The 14,520-nt window shown below is 48.6% G+C and overlaps 1 protein-coding gene across 2 annotated transcripts in view; it reads left to right on the top strand.

Annotated features, from left to right (window-relative positions):
• IGSF21 (immunoglobin superfamily member 21) overlaps positions 1 to 13,915 on the top strand; it is a 416,639-nt gene extending 402,724 nt beyond the window's left edge. For both annotated transcript variants that reach the window (XM_043996557.1, XM_043996558.1), the window contains 4 exons: positions 5,477 to 5,562; positions 5,774 to 5,966; positions 6,795 to 6,833; positions 13,677 to 13,915. In XM_043996557.1, coding sequence (XP_043852492.1) covers positions 5,477 to 5,562; positions 5,774 to 5,966; positions 6,795 to 6,833; positions 13,677 to 13,750 — 392 coding nt within the window. In that variant the 3' untranslated portion in view covers positions 13,751 to 13,915. The remainder of the gene's footprint in view (positions 1 to 5,476; positions 5,563 to 5,773; positions 5,967 to 6,794; positions 6,834 to 13,676) is intronic.
• Positions 13,916 to 14,520: the final 605 nt, after the last annotated feature.

The raw sequence follows: 14,520 nt of genomic DNA, 5'->3' as shown, positions 1-14,520 counted from the left end.
AAGGAAATGGAGGCAAACAGGGTGAAGTGACTTGCTCAGGGTCACACTGCCAGTAAATGTCTGAGGCCAGCTTTGAACTAAGGTCGTCCTGACCCCAGGCCCGGAACTCTTATCTCCCACACCACTTAGCTAATCAGGGTATGGACTAAATAGCTTCTAAGGTCCCTTCCAGCCTTAAGTCTGGGGTCCAATGAACATGTAAGAGTCTCCAAAAAAGTGAGATCCATCAAACAGCTGTCAAGCTAGGAAAAATCTAGTAGAAGGAAAGCTAGGAGCCACATCCATTCACACTCTTTGCCCTCTCTTCCTTGCCAGGCCCCTTCCTTTCTCAAGTAACACTGAAAACCCTCTTACACACACACACACACACACACACATACACACATGCTCATCATGAACATGCACACATGCATGCACATGCACACACGCACATATAAACACACTGCCACTTCTAGGACCCGTTCCCAGCCCCACGGTAGCAGAGATTACAGTGCAGGTGTTACAGCCTAGGGAGCTGGGGTTGTTTCAAAAAATCCCAGGGAACCAACAGTACCCAAGTGCTTTCTGCAGGAAGCAGTTTGAGACTATTCCCACCCCTATTCAGCCTCCCTCCATCCCCCAGGGAGCTTCCTCAGCACAGCCTGAACAAATGACCTGGCAAATCCTACAACCAGCACAACGTCTGAAGAATGATCTGGATGCCACCCCCCTCCGCAGCTCATAGAACGTTAGCTTTAAAATAGGTTTTTGAAGATGCAACGTCAGAATTTGGAAGAAATTTGGGACCTGGAATGTCAGAGCTGGGAGGGGCCTAAGGACACTGAATGTCAGAGCTGGAAGAGCTCTAGAACATAAAATGTTAGCTTGGAAGGACCTTTAGAACACAGAATGTGAGAGCTGGGAGGGGCCTAAGGACACTGAATGTCAGAGCTGGAAGAACTCTAGAACATAAAATGTTAGCTTGGAAGGACCTTTAGAACACAGAATGTGAGAGCTGGGAGGGGCCTAAGGACACTGAATGTCAGAGCTGGAAGAACTCTAGAACATAAAATGTTAGCTTGGAAGGACCTTTAGAACACAGAATGTGAGAGCTGGGAGGGGCCTAAGGACACCAGCTCTAGAACATAAAATGTTAGCTTGGAAGGACCTTTAGAACACAGAATGTGAGAGCTGGGAGGGACTTAGAACACAGACTGTCAGAACTGGGAGGAACCTTAGAACACTGAATGTCAGAGCTGGGAAGGACTTAGAACACTGAATGTCAGAGCTGGGAAGGACTTAGAACACTGAATGTCAGAGCTGGGAGGAAACTTAGAGCTTAGAATGTCAAAACAGATGGAGTCAAAACAAAATGTCAAGGTTCCAACGGACCTTAGCAACTATCTACCATCACCTGTCCATCTCAAGGAAGCAGCTGAAGCGCAGAAGGGTCACCTGAGTTTCCCAAGGTCACACGGAGAGCAGCAGAAACAAGACCAGACTGCAGGTCTCCCTCCTCTCACCTCAGCACTAGCCCCCCAGTCTCTCCTTCCAGGCTTGCTTCAGGTCTGCAAATCCATCCAAAGTAACGGTAACATCTCCCTCCTCCATGCCCACGTTTCCCTCCACCACAAACACACCTGTGATGTCGACACAACTCCCTCCAGTGCCTTCCCCCCTCCCAGGGCAGAATCTCAGATGTCTCGCTCACGGTTTTAATTAATTGTCTTTGGTCTCATTCTCTCTAAATTAAATTGGCCACATGCAGGAAAGCACCAAACTCCACAGTTTCTCCAGTTCCATCTACCTGTCCTGGGTATGGTTAGTGTAACCCCCCCATCAGGAGAGGCAAACCCCAAGGTACAAGAGACTGGTGGGAAGTCAGGCCTGGCTCCCTTCCACTGCACCCCAAGCTCTAAGACTTTTGGGAGATGGCGTGTCTTCACTGGTCATCCTCTGTAGACTAGAGCATCCCAAGAGGCCATAGTTCCCATGGGCATCTTAGCTCCAAGGGCAGAGAGTGCGGAAGAGGAGGAGGAGGGGAGAGGAGGATGGTGTGTCCAAAAGGTTACTCCCCAGGCACCACTGCATGATGCTACGGGGGCAAAGGTGTGATCTGTCCCAGCTAAAATCAGACAGCGTGGTCCAGAAGGGGCTCCTCCTGCCTTGGTCGGTGGTTATTGCATCTCTCTCTAGACTTCAGCTTCCTGATCTATAAAGGGAGAGATGAGCTGAGCTCTTCCTGAGGCTCCTCTGACTTTCAACATTCTGTGTTGTAACCAAGGCTCCCCATAGGTGATCAATCAACAAGCAGTCATTAAGCACTTACTGTATGCAAGGTACTGCACTAGAGTTGCAAGTGCTTGTCCTCAGGGAGCTTCCCTTCTAGTGAGGGGCAAGGGGGAGGAGAGAGACATACACAGATCAGAGCTTAGCAAATAAATACAGGAGGGCAGGAAAGTGGCCTGAGAAGGAAGGTAGGGCAGCAGCAGGGAGAGCAGGAAAAGACTCCTCCAGGAGTCAATCTTCAGCCATGTCTTAAATACTCTGACATCCTGTGTTCTAAGGACCCTCCCAGCTCTGACATCCTGTGTTCTAAGGGTCCTCCCGGCTCTGATGTCCTGTATTGTAAGAGTCCTCTCAGCTTTGACATCCTGTGTTCTAAAGGTCCTCCCAGGTCTGACACTCTGGGGTTCTAAAGGTCCTCTCAGGTTTGGCACTCTGTGTTCTAAGGGCCCTCCCAGCTCTGACATCCTGTGTTCCAAGGCCCCTCCCAGATTTCATACTCTACATGTATGAAATACTATACATCCTAAGACCCTCACGCACTAATGGTTGATGATTCTGTGGATCCAGGTGACCAATGCCCTGCCCCCCTCCCATCCTTTGGCTCAGGCCATCTGAAGCTTCCCCTCAGTGAAGAGCCAGCCATTCTTTCCTCCAAGCCACATCACAGAGTCTGGCTCACAAACAGTTGATCTCAGGGACAGGGAGAGAGCAGATAAGAGTCAGGGCACTGTTGCCTGGGTAATAGGACTGGCTTGGGGAGGCGAGCCATGGGAAGTCTGGGAGGCTGGCATGGGTGGCCCCACACCTGACATAGCCAGGGCAGAGTCCCTCATCACATTAGACTTGTCTGCCACCAGGAGCAGCAGCTGCCCTCTGGCCTCTCAGGGGTGGGCTCTGGTGGACAGAGCCCGCTGCTGGGCCAAGCCCAACCCATGGTCTGTCTCTCCCCCAACCCTGCTCCCCTGTCTTGTTCTTGTCAGTCTCTTGAGATAGCCCCAGGCCACACGGCAGTTTCCCCCATCCAGGGAGTGGATGTGGGGCACATAACGTGGCCAGAGTCGACCCTCCCCAGCAGTCTCAGTGCTGTGGCATTTGAAGCTGGATGGGAAGGAGCCTGGGCAATCACCTTGTCTAAGTCTCTCCTTTTACAGAAGTCGGAGTGACTTGTCTGAGGTCCCCCAACCCCTGAGTGTCAGAGCCAGGATTCAAAGCCAGATTCTCTGCCCTGAGAAGGGCTCCTTCCACGGTGCCTGTGGGGACCCCGCAGAGTGGGAACTAAAGAAGCTGGTGTGGGGGTGGGAGGGAGGAAGCCTGGCAGCATCGCCGTCTGTCGACCCACTGTTCCATGCTGTGGCCAGCGAGCTGAAATGCCCATCTTGTACATCCTGTTCTGTCTTGTTCCCTCATCCACCCTGTGCTCCCTAAACACCAAATACCAGCCCCTGAGGGGGGTGGGGACAGCCAGGGCCTATTGGTGTGTTACTGTGGCAACGGTGGGGGGAAGGCGGGAGCAGGGGACAATTCCATCTGTCCCAGCGGCTCCTCTCCACATCTTTCCCAATCAGGCAGTTTCCTCTGCCAGGAGCTAATTGGCAGGTACAGCACATGTCATCACTCATAGGCACCATGGCAAGATGAGGAGAAGCCCAGACATCACTTGACCCTGGGCCTGCCCCTGATACACGCCCCTCCCCAAGACTCATTCATGCTGACATGCAGGCCTAGGTGGGATGGAGGATCAAGGAAGGGTCTGGGAGTGATGTGATTCCCAGGGACTGCGAGGAAAGCTCTGAATTGTCCCCCCAGCTTGGAGACTTCATGGAGTTGAGGACAAGGTCAACCCCTCCCACCCTAAACCTGGGCTAGCAAAACAGCCAACACAGTGATCTCCCTAAATCCGGGCCCCTGCCCCTGCCCCAGCGATCTCACGTCTTTGACAAGTCCAAATCAGTCTCCTAAGTCACACTACTGATCATGGCACTGCCTTGCAAACACCCTCAGGTGACTTCCCATCACCTTACTTAGCCTGGCCTTCAATACCTTTCCTAATTTGTCCCCAACAGCCTTCAAAACATCTGAATTCTAGTCCCAGCTCTGAATTAGTTCTGTGATGATGGGCAAGCTGCCTTAATTTCCTCATCTGAAAAATAAGAGGATCAAAAGGGTGGATGTCTAAGCTCCCAGTGCCATCGTTCAATGTCCATCCATCCATCCACCCATTCATTCATTCCTTCATTCATTCATTCACTCATCCATCCATCCATCCATCCATTCATTCATTTACTCCATTCATTCATTCACTCATTCATTCATCCATCCATCCATCCATCCATTCATTCATTTACTCCATTCATTCATTCATTCATTCACTCACTCACTCATTCATTCACTCATTTACTCATTCATCCATTAAATAAGCATTTATAAAGCACTTACTATGTGCCAGGCACTGTGCCAAGCACCGGGCATACAAAAAGACACAAAGGACAGATCCTGACCTCAAAGAGCTTACAGTCTAATGGGGGAGACAACATACAAACAAATGAATACAAAGCTCTGAGACAGCAATCAGGGGGGCGATGGTAAATGTTTAACAACCCACTCTTCAAAAAAAAATGTGTAGGACCTATTTTGTTAAACTTAATGTTCATTATTAACATTTTCTCTAACACTTTCTTAAGTCTAGACAATCAACGAAACAGGAAATCAAACCCTTACTGATTTTTGCTCACTCTGAAAATTTGCCAATCAGCTCTCTGGACTCTAGATGAGCCAACTAAGACACCTGGAACAATTATTAAAACAAAACTGTCCCTGCACTCAGGGAGCTTACTTTCTATCATAGGGAAAGGAAATGAGCCCAAGTGGTAAATGCTTCCAGCTCAGAGAGTCTACGTTCTAAGCCCCCTCCCAATTGGGATATTTTATGTTCTAAAGCCTCTTCCAGTTGGAACATCCTAGGTTCTAAGCTCTGACATTCCACATTCCAAGGTTCCTCCCAGCTGTAAGGTTCTGTGACCCGAGGCAGAGAACTTAGAAGAGAACTCAGAGGTTAGTGATAAATAGCCAGAGGATGAGGAGATGAGACATGTGGGATGACAGATGGCCCTCGGAGCAGATTCTCGCTGTTCTCTCCCCAGCCTGGATCAGGTACAACAGACAAGTTCAGTCTCCAGCTCCCACTCTCTTCTGTTCTCTCTTTCCACAGTTGCCCCCAAAGGTCCCAAAATCATGATGACGCCCACCAGAGCACGAGTGGGAGATACCGTGAGGATCCTGGTCCACGGCTTTCAGGTCAGGAGCCCTTCCCAGAGTCCTGAGGCAGCCGGGGCTAAAGGGAACAAGGGGGAGGAATAGGGGATCCCTTTTGCCATTCAGATCCCCATCCACTAAGGTCCACCAGGGCCCAAGCAAGCCCAGCCAGGGTCCTCCCCAGCCCTCCCCTGGGTCTCCAGCAATAGAGCCCAGCCTGACACATGTTGTGCCCAATCTCCTCCGCTCATAGAATGAAGTCTTCCCTGAGCCCCTGTTCACGTGGACCCGAGTGGGCAGCCGCCTCCTGGACGGCAGTACAGAACACGACGGGAAGGAACTGGTGCTGGAGAGAGTGCCCGCCGAGCTCAATGGCTCCATGTACCGATGCACGGCCCAGAACCCCCTGGGTTCCACCGACACCCACACCCGCCTCATCGTATTTGGTAGGCAACCCAAGCCAAGCCAAGGGCTAGAGAAGAGTGAGCCGTGGCACCTGTGCCCAGAAGAAATGTTCCTTTCTTGGCAGGAGGGAATGCTTTTGTCTAATCCCCAGAGATGGGGGTGGCCATCTATTAACTAATAATAATGTGAATAATAATAGCTGGAGTTTATATAGTGCTTTAAGGTTTGCAAAACACTTTATATGTGTTATCTTATTTGATCTTCACAATCATTCTGAGTTCTCTTATTAGTCCCCATTTTACAAATGAGAAAACTGAGACAGGTAGTGGTTAAGTGACTTGTCCAGTATCTAAGACAAGGTTTGAACTTAGGTCTTCCTGACTCCAAAACCAGCATTCTTAGCCACTATACCCCTACCTGCCTTGTACGCTGGCCTGGGTTTGGAATTTAATGTCCTGGGTTTGAATCCTGCCTGTATGACTTATTAGCTGCATAACTGTGGACTTATAAGGTTAACCTTGTAAGTTATATACTCTAACCTTATGACTCAGTTTCCCCATTTGTGAAATCAGAGGGTTGGACTAGAAAAGCCATTTCCAGCTCTCCATCTATGATCTCTACCATTTCTTCCAACTCCAAACCTTAATCTGAATGGATGGACCACTGGGTAGGAATTGAAGAGGGGTGCTCTTTGGAATAGAAGCCCAGCCAGGGCAGGGGAAGTAGGAAATATAAGGAGAAAATCATTGTATTTGGAAGCATAAGACCTAGGTTGAAATCCTGTCTCTGCTACTTACTATCAGTGTAACCTTGGATAGACTGGCTCTCACTGGACCCCTTAACACTCTTCTCCCTTTTTTCCCCTACAGAAAACCCAAATATTCCCAGAGGAACAGAAGACTCCAATGGTAAGTTTCTCCTTCTAGGCCTTCCAACTGGAAACTGAGTCCAACATTCTAGATGGGTGAGGGACCCTTGAAAGGAAGCTGCTGTTTCTGCTCCTCTGGCTCCCACAACCCAGCCTCATTTCTCAGATTGGGGATTCTTTTCTAGTCAACCCCATTTCAGAAGAAAGCCTGGCCCTTTAAGAAGTTATGATAGTCAAGAAATGAAATTGTCAGGGAGATGCCCACCTGTGCCCAAAGTCCTCATCAACAAATACAGGTAGCCTAAGGTGTCACAATGAATAGAGCAACCTGGACTTGGGAGTCGAGGAAGACCTGAGTTCAAATCCTGTCTCAGACACTTATTAACTGTATGGCCCTGGGAAAGTCTTTTAACATCTGTTTGCCTCAGTTTCCTCCTCTGTAAAATGGGAGAGAGGTGACAGTCGCAGGGCTGTTATAAGGGTCAAACCTTGAAGCACTATAGAAATGTTCCAGTGATTGTCGTGTCATTATTTCTGCTATCCTAGCTGCTGTTATCCTAGCTATATGTTAGAGGCAGCAATGGGAAGAGCCCTAAACTGGAAGTAAGGAGCCTTGGGTTTTAATGCTGCCTTTACAGAGGAGAAAATGGAGCAGAGAAAGGTGGAGGCCAGCGTACTGGAGCTGATCCTAGGCCTTGAACTCAGCTCCTCTGCCTCAGTTCACATGACAGCCCTGCTTATGTTATTTTCTAATGATTGACCCCACCCTCCCTGAAGATTGACCTCACCCTCCCTGGAAGGAAAAAAAAAAAAAACATGATTAAGGAGGCCTTGAAAATGCCAAGGAGGCTGTATCAGGACCCAGAGGGAAAGATCAGACATCCGGTCTAAGGCAAAGAGCGTCTTCATGGAAAGCTCATTTCTACAGTTAGGGGACCTGGGTTCAAATTCCATCTCTTTTGCCTCTGGCACATCACTTAAAGGGAGGAGGTCAGATTAGAGGCCCCCAGGGCCCCTCCCAGCTCTAAAGCTATGATGCTATGATTGAAAGTAGAAGAGATCTTAGCAGCCAATCAGTCCAGCTCATGTCTGAACTCCGAATGTTTATGGCTCACTGGACCATCGATCATCCATCCAGCTTCTGCTGGGAGGGGGCACCCACTCCCCGCCCCAAGGTAGCCCATTCCGCTCTGTGTCACCTCTAATTATTAGGGTGTTTCTCTCTGCATGAGGCTGAAACCTCACACTTCTCCCCATCACTCCTAGTTCTTCTAGCTGGGGCCATGAGAAATCATCCCATGATCAGTCCCATCACACTTACATTCAGATAAGTCCACCTGAGCATCCCTCCCTCCTAGGATCTCCCTATTCCCCCAAGGAGGCAGCTGAAGGCTCAGAACCATAGCATTCATGCACAGCATCTACCTGGGGTCTTTTATCCCCCATCCCAAATGCTAGGGCGGCTTCGTCGAGCCCTCTCTCCTCACTGGAGAGCATTAGGACCCAGTGTGGACCTAGTCTCTCTGGCTAGACTCGATGGCTGGGTACACCTGCTACTTCGTGCCCTAAATCATTGTTCGCTCAGGGGGCAAACCCAACCCTCTGGAGATCTTCACCCAAACAGTCTCCCAGACTTCTGGGGATTCGCACCTGGATGCATCCACAAATAGCCACCTTGACTCAGACTCAGCTCCCAGCTGCATCTTTCTCTATGCATTCTCCCCTTCTCTGACTCACATCCCTCATTACTCAGACCCCAAGACTGAAACAACCCCTTGAATGCCCAGATCTTCACCCACGGTATACATGGCACCCTCAGGGACCAGTCAGGCAACTAAAGAACCCCACACTCAAGAGAACATCTTTTAGAGTCTGGGGATAATGGCCAGCTAGCTACTGGATTAGATTGGAGCTTCCCTTTAGACAATCATTGAGAAGCGACCTTGGAACACAGAATGTTAGAACAGAAGTCAGAACTTGAGCAGTCCTGGGGGCATGGAAAATCAGAATTGGGAGGGACCTTAGAATGTAGGATGCAAGGATGTGGAATGGCAGGTCTTGAAGGGAAATTAGAATACAGAATGTCAGAACTGGGATGGATATTACACAAGATAGATGATAGGATGATGTAACACAGAATGTTAGAGCTTGAAGGAGCCTTAGAACATGGAATGGAAATGTTGGGAGAGTTCCTAAAACACAGAAGAATAAGGTTAAAAGGATTCTTAGAACACAGAACTTCAGAGCTGAGAGGGACATTAGAACATAGACTGTCAGAGATGGGGAGGCCCTTAGAACACAGAAGGTCAGAGCTGGGAAGGCCTTTAGAACACAAAAGGTCAATTGTACCCTTATGCTAGTCCTAAAAAGAGGTTGGCAGTGGAGCCAAGATGGTGGAGAAAAGGCAGTAAGCTCTCAGAATTCACAACACAATCACTCCAAAAAACCTCCAAATAATGCCATAGGACAATTCCTGGAGCAGCAAAACCCACAAAAGAACAGGCTGAGATAATTTTCCAGCCAAAGACAGCTTAGAAGGTCAGCAGGAAGGGGTTGCTGTGCTCGGGCAGGAGTGGAACCCAACCCCAAGGTCACACTGACACAGATCCAGTCCCAGGCAGGCCTCGCCAGAGAAAGAGATCCCCCAGAGCCTTTGAATCAGCTGCAGTGCCAGCATCTTCTGGAACTAAGCTCACAGTCTTGTGAGAGGGCTGAGCCCTTGGCAGGGGGTAGATTACAAGGATCTCTGCTGGCACTGAAGTGGAACTTGGGTGTTTCACCCCTGCTGGGAATCAGGAAGTAGTCTTGAGTGGTGGTGGCCCAGGTTGGGGAAGAGTGCAGGTTCCTCAGAGCTAACAACCACAGAACAAAATGTTTTGCTGCCTGGTTAATTAGCAAGTTAGCCTAGGATTATCTACAGATCAGAGAACAGGCCAGGCAAGTGAAGAACCTGCCTCTCTTTAAATCGTACCACCTTAAACCCCCTGAAGCTTGGGAAAGTACTTCCTGGTATCAGAACCCCACTTTAAGAAGGAGTTAAAAGTCCAGCCAAAGATGGGCAAGGTGAGCAGACAGAGAAAGATGCAGACCATAGAAAGTTTCTTTAGTAACAAGGAAGATTGAGGTGCACCCTTAGAAGAAGATAGCAACTTCAGAGATCCTATATCCAAAGCTTCCAAGAAAAATATGAATTGGGGCAGCTAGATGGCACAGTGGATAGAGCACCAGCCCTGGAGTCAGGAGTACCTGAGTTCAAATCTGGCCTCAGACACTTAACACTTACTAGCTGTGTGACCCTGGGCAAGTCACTTAACCCCAATTGCCTCACTAAAAAAAAAAAAAGAAAAATATGAATTGATCTCAGGCCATAGAGGCACTCAAAAAGGACTTTGAAGATAAAGTAAGAGAGGTAAAGGAAAAATGGAAAAAGAAATGAGGGTGATACAGGAGGGTCATGAAAAAAGAACACAGAAGGTCAGAACCGGGAAGGCCCTTAGAATATAAAATGCTAAAACACAGAATTTTAGAAGAGCAATCATTTAGAACAATTCCCCATCCCCATTTGACAGATGACAAGACTGAGACCTGGGGAGGAGAAATGACTTATTTCCCCTCTGCTTATTGGTATCCAAGCCAGATAAATAACTTATTTCCATACGGTTGAATATTAGTATCAAATCCAGGACTCAAATCCCAGTCTCCTAATTCCCCCCACCCCAGGATCTTTCCACTCAATCTCAGCTGCTTCTCACAGCTACCAACTTGTTTTTGGTAACACAGAAATAACAACCATCTCCACAACACACCTAGAACATTCCACCAGAAGCATTTACCCCCCAAGGGCTGCCAGGTCACCTAGTGGTTGTTGAGGCTGGCACATTCATCTGGCTGCTTCTCCAGGCCACTCCCTGACCCAGCTGGGCCTCCATGGCTCCAGGCCTGCCAGAACAAGGCTTATGGCTACCCAGTCTCTCAGAGATCTCCTATTTGCCACCCAACAGCAGAGCATTCCCTCAGTCCAGTGGGCAGCAGAGAAGGGGAGAGGGGTGGCTATTAGCACTTCTGAAGCAGTGTGTGGAATCTGGAGAGGACAGAGAGATTAGCCTGGGCCCCAACCACAACATTTCAGTGATTCATAGGCCTGAACACAGATAGAAAGACACACACAGAGAAGGATCCTGGGAGCATGGAGTTAGAGCCAGAAGGAGCTTCGAGAGCATCTCATCCAACATCTTCATTTTGGAGTAGAAAATTAAGCGACTTCCCCAGGCTCACCTGGGTAGATCACAAGCAGAAAAACACCGGGTTAAACACTGACCTTCTGTCTCCCAATCCATCACTCTTTTGCACAGTGCCAGACAGAGGGAAGCTCTGGTAGAGGGCCTGGAAGAAGAATTGTCCCAAGAGGTGGGCCAGAGAGGCAAAGAGAGCTACATCCATGGCATAATAATAACACTAAGTGGAGTTTGATAAGTGTCCAAAGGTTTGCAAAGTGCTTTACATTTACTAACTCCACTGACCCTCCCAACAACCCTATTATTACCCCCATTTTGTAGATGAGAAAACTGAGGCTGAAAGAAATTAAATGACTTGCCCAGAGCCACACACCTGGAAAGTATCTGACTGGGGAGTCTAAGTCAGGTCCTCCTGACTCCAAGTCTAGCCCTCTCTATCCATTATGTCACCATTCCTGCATACACATTTGTATTGAAACAGAGACTCATGTAGAGAAAGGTTCTACTGCTTAGCACCTGTGTGACCTTGGGCAAGTTAGACATGTAAAAATAGGTAGAATTCAACAGGTGAAGAGGCAGGGGGAGAGCTTTGTGAGGACCAAAGACCCTGAGAGATGGAGAGTTGGTCAGTTTGGCCACAGTATTGGAGCATGTAGATAAACAAAAATAAATATGGAAAAGGTTTTTTTTGGGGGGGGGGCAGGTAGGTGGCTTAGTGGATAGAACACAGATCCTGGAATCACAAGGACCTGAGTTCAAATCTGACCTCAGATACTTACTAGCTTTGTGACCCTGGTCAAGTCATTTAACCCAGATTGGGGAAGGAAGGAAGGATGGATGGATGGATGGATGGATGGATGGATGGATGGATGGATGGATGGATGGATGGATGGATGAAAGAAAGAAAGAAAGAAAGAAAGAAAGAAAGAAAGAAAGAAAGAAAGAAAGAAAGAAAGAAAGAAAGAAAGAAAGTTTGGAGTCAGAATGTAGAATGGGCCTTGAATGCCAAGCAAAAGATTTTCACTTTAGTAAGGAAGCAATAGGGAGCCACAGAAGAGTCTGGGACAGAAGATGGTTGGGACTAGTTCTCTGCATCAGGTGGGTTTGTATGCAGCAGGCGGCTGTGTGCCTCCTCAGCCTCCTGTCCTGTTTCCTCTTATCTCTACTTCTAGTGAAATGAGGTGTTTGGAGAGTATAGATGAAAGGTGCTCTCTAGGGGGGAATCTTTTTTTTCTTTTTACAGCCTGAGTCCAAGAGCAAATCAAACAGCCTCGAATGCCATCCCTAATTAAATTTTAATCAAATGTCTTTAATTCCTTCTAGGTTGCTTCACACAGTGAATGAGGTGACTCCTGATAGCTCTTTATATACAAACCTGCCCCAATTATCCACACTGAAGGAGGGGAGGAGAGACTAGACAGTTCAGAAAAACACACTGTCCCAACTCTATTTGTTTGACTGGAAATGAAATGAAATGAAATAGTGTCAGGCAGTGGGAGGTGATAGAACGTGTACTAGATTTAAAATCATAGGACACTCCATCTATAGTTGAAAGGATCTCAGAGGCTATCTGGTCCCAACCCTGAATTTTGATAGACGAGGAAACTGAGGCCTAGAGATGTTGTCCAAGGCCACACAGTTTGTAAGCATTGAAGGTGGATTTTGAACACAGGCCTTCTGATTTCAGATACACTTGCTCTTTCTAGTAAATGTAAACATACAGAGAGAAAGACAAGAATGAAACAGAGATAGAGGGATGGAGAGAAGGGGAGGAGAGGGGAGAAAAGGAGAGGGAAGGGAGTGAGAGAGAGGGATAGAAAGGGAGAGGAAAGGAGAGGAACAGTAAGAGGATGAGGAAGGAAGAAAGGAGAGAGGAAGGAGAGAAGGACAGAGAGAAGAAGAGAGAGGAGAGAGAAGGCTGGAGGAAAGAGGGAGAGGGGGAAGAGAGAGAAAGGGAAAGAGGGAGGGAAGCGGGAAGGGGAGGGAGAAGGAAAGGAGGAGAGGAAAGAGGGGAGGGACAGAGAGGGAGAGGGGAGAAAGAAAGGGAGAGGGTGAGACAGGGGAGGAAAGGAGGCAGGAGAGGGAGACATAGAGGAGGAGGGGAGAGGGGGAAGGAGAGCGGGAGAGAGAAGTAGGGAAGGAGAGAGAAGGAGGAAGAGGGGAGGGGAGAGAGAAGAAAGGGAGGGAGAGGGGGAGACAGGGGCCGGAGGAAGAGAGGGAGGGGAAGAAAGGGAAGAAGGGAAGAAAAGGGGAGAGAAAGGGAGAGACGGGGAGGGAGATGGAAGTGAGGGAGACGGGGGGGGGAGGGGAGACAAAGAGGAGGGAGAGAGGGGGCAGAGAGAGGAAGGGAGAAGGAAAGAGTCAGTGAACCTTGGTTTAAATGTTAGCTCTTCCACTTTGTACCTGCGTGATCTTCAGGAAGTCGCTCACCTCCCAGGACCCCAGGACCCCAGGACCTCAGCTATAAAATGCGAGGACTGGGTTCCATCACCTCCAAGGTCCCTTCCAGCTCTAGATCGACAATCTGATTGTTGGATCGAACAGCAGCCACTTCCCCGACTCTGGTGAATCCGGAGACATAAACCGCCCCTCCTGGATAATCACCAACTCCGCCCTGAGCTAACACTCGCCTCCCCCTGTTTCCGCAGGTTCGGCTCCGAGCCCCGTTGGTGCCAGACTGACTTGGGTGTTCGCCCTAACAGTGATCCTTGAGTTGACGTGAAAGCCCGAGACCCCTCTCCTCTCGGTGGCTCCATCCGCCATCCACATCTCCGTCCATCGGTCGGGTTTCATTTCTTTTCTAAAACTATTTCCAAGTCTTGTTCTCGGTCTCTTTCTGTCTGTGTCTTGGCTTCCTCAGTCAGTTTAATTAAAACAAACGAAACCATTTCCCCCCACTGCTCAGCGCCTTGGCATGTTCTTTTCATGCGTGGGTTCAATTTCTGGAGGATGGATGTGGCTTCAGGACTACAGAAGGCACTGTAGGAGAAGGGGCATGAGCCGGGATGGACACAAGGAATAGACCTTCTCTCAAACTCCCGTTTAAACTGCCTTCTGCTAAAGGCAGCACAGTCCGCTAAACATGAGTAATCTGAGGGCCTGGGTTTGAATCCTGACTCCGCTGCTTAAAAGTTTATGGAATACTTTCCCATAACATACCTGTGAGGCTGATAACTGTAAGTATTTTTAAACCCATTTCACAGATGAGGAAATCAAGGATCAGAGAGGCTGATAGTTGGCGTGTTGAATAGAGCACTGGATTTGACGAGCTAAGTCTGAATTCTGTTTCAGACCTTTACTGGTTGTATGACCCTGGGAATACCCAAACCTCTCTCAGCCTCAGTTTTCTCACCTGAGCAATGGGGATAACAATAGCACCTACCTCATAGGCTTGTTGCGATTTTATACGTAAAGCATTTGGCAAATCTTACGATGCCATATAAATGTTAGTTATCGTTATTATTATTATTACCTAGACACACGAATAAATTA

Source organism: Dromiciops gliroides, chromosome 3, assembly GCF_019393635.1.
Source record: "Dromiciops gliroides isolate mDroGli1 chromosome 3, mDroGli1.pri, whole genome shotgun sequence".
NCBI lineage: Eukaryota > Metazoa > Chordata > Mammalia > Microbiotheria > Microbiotheriidae > Dromiciops > Dromiciops gliroides.
The sequence above is the reverse complement of the archived record's forward strand: the minus strand, read 5'-3'. Positions and strand labels throughout refer to the sequence as shown.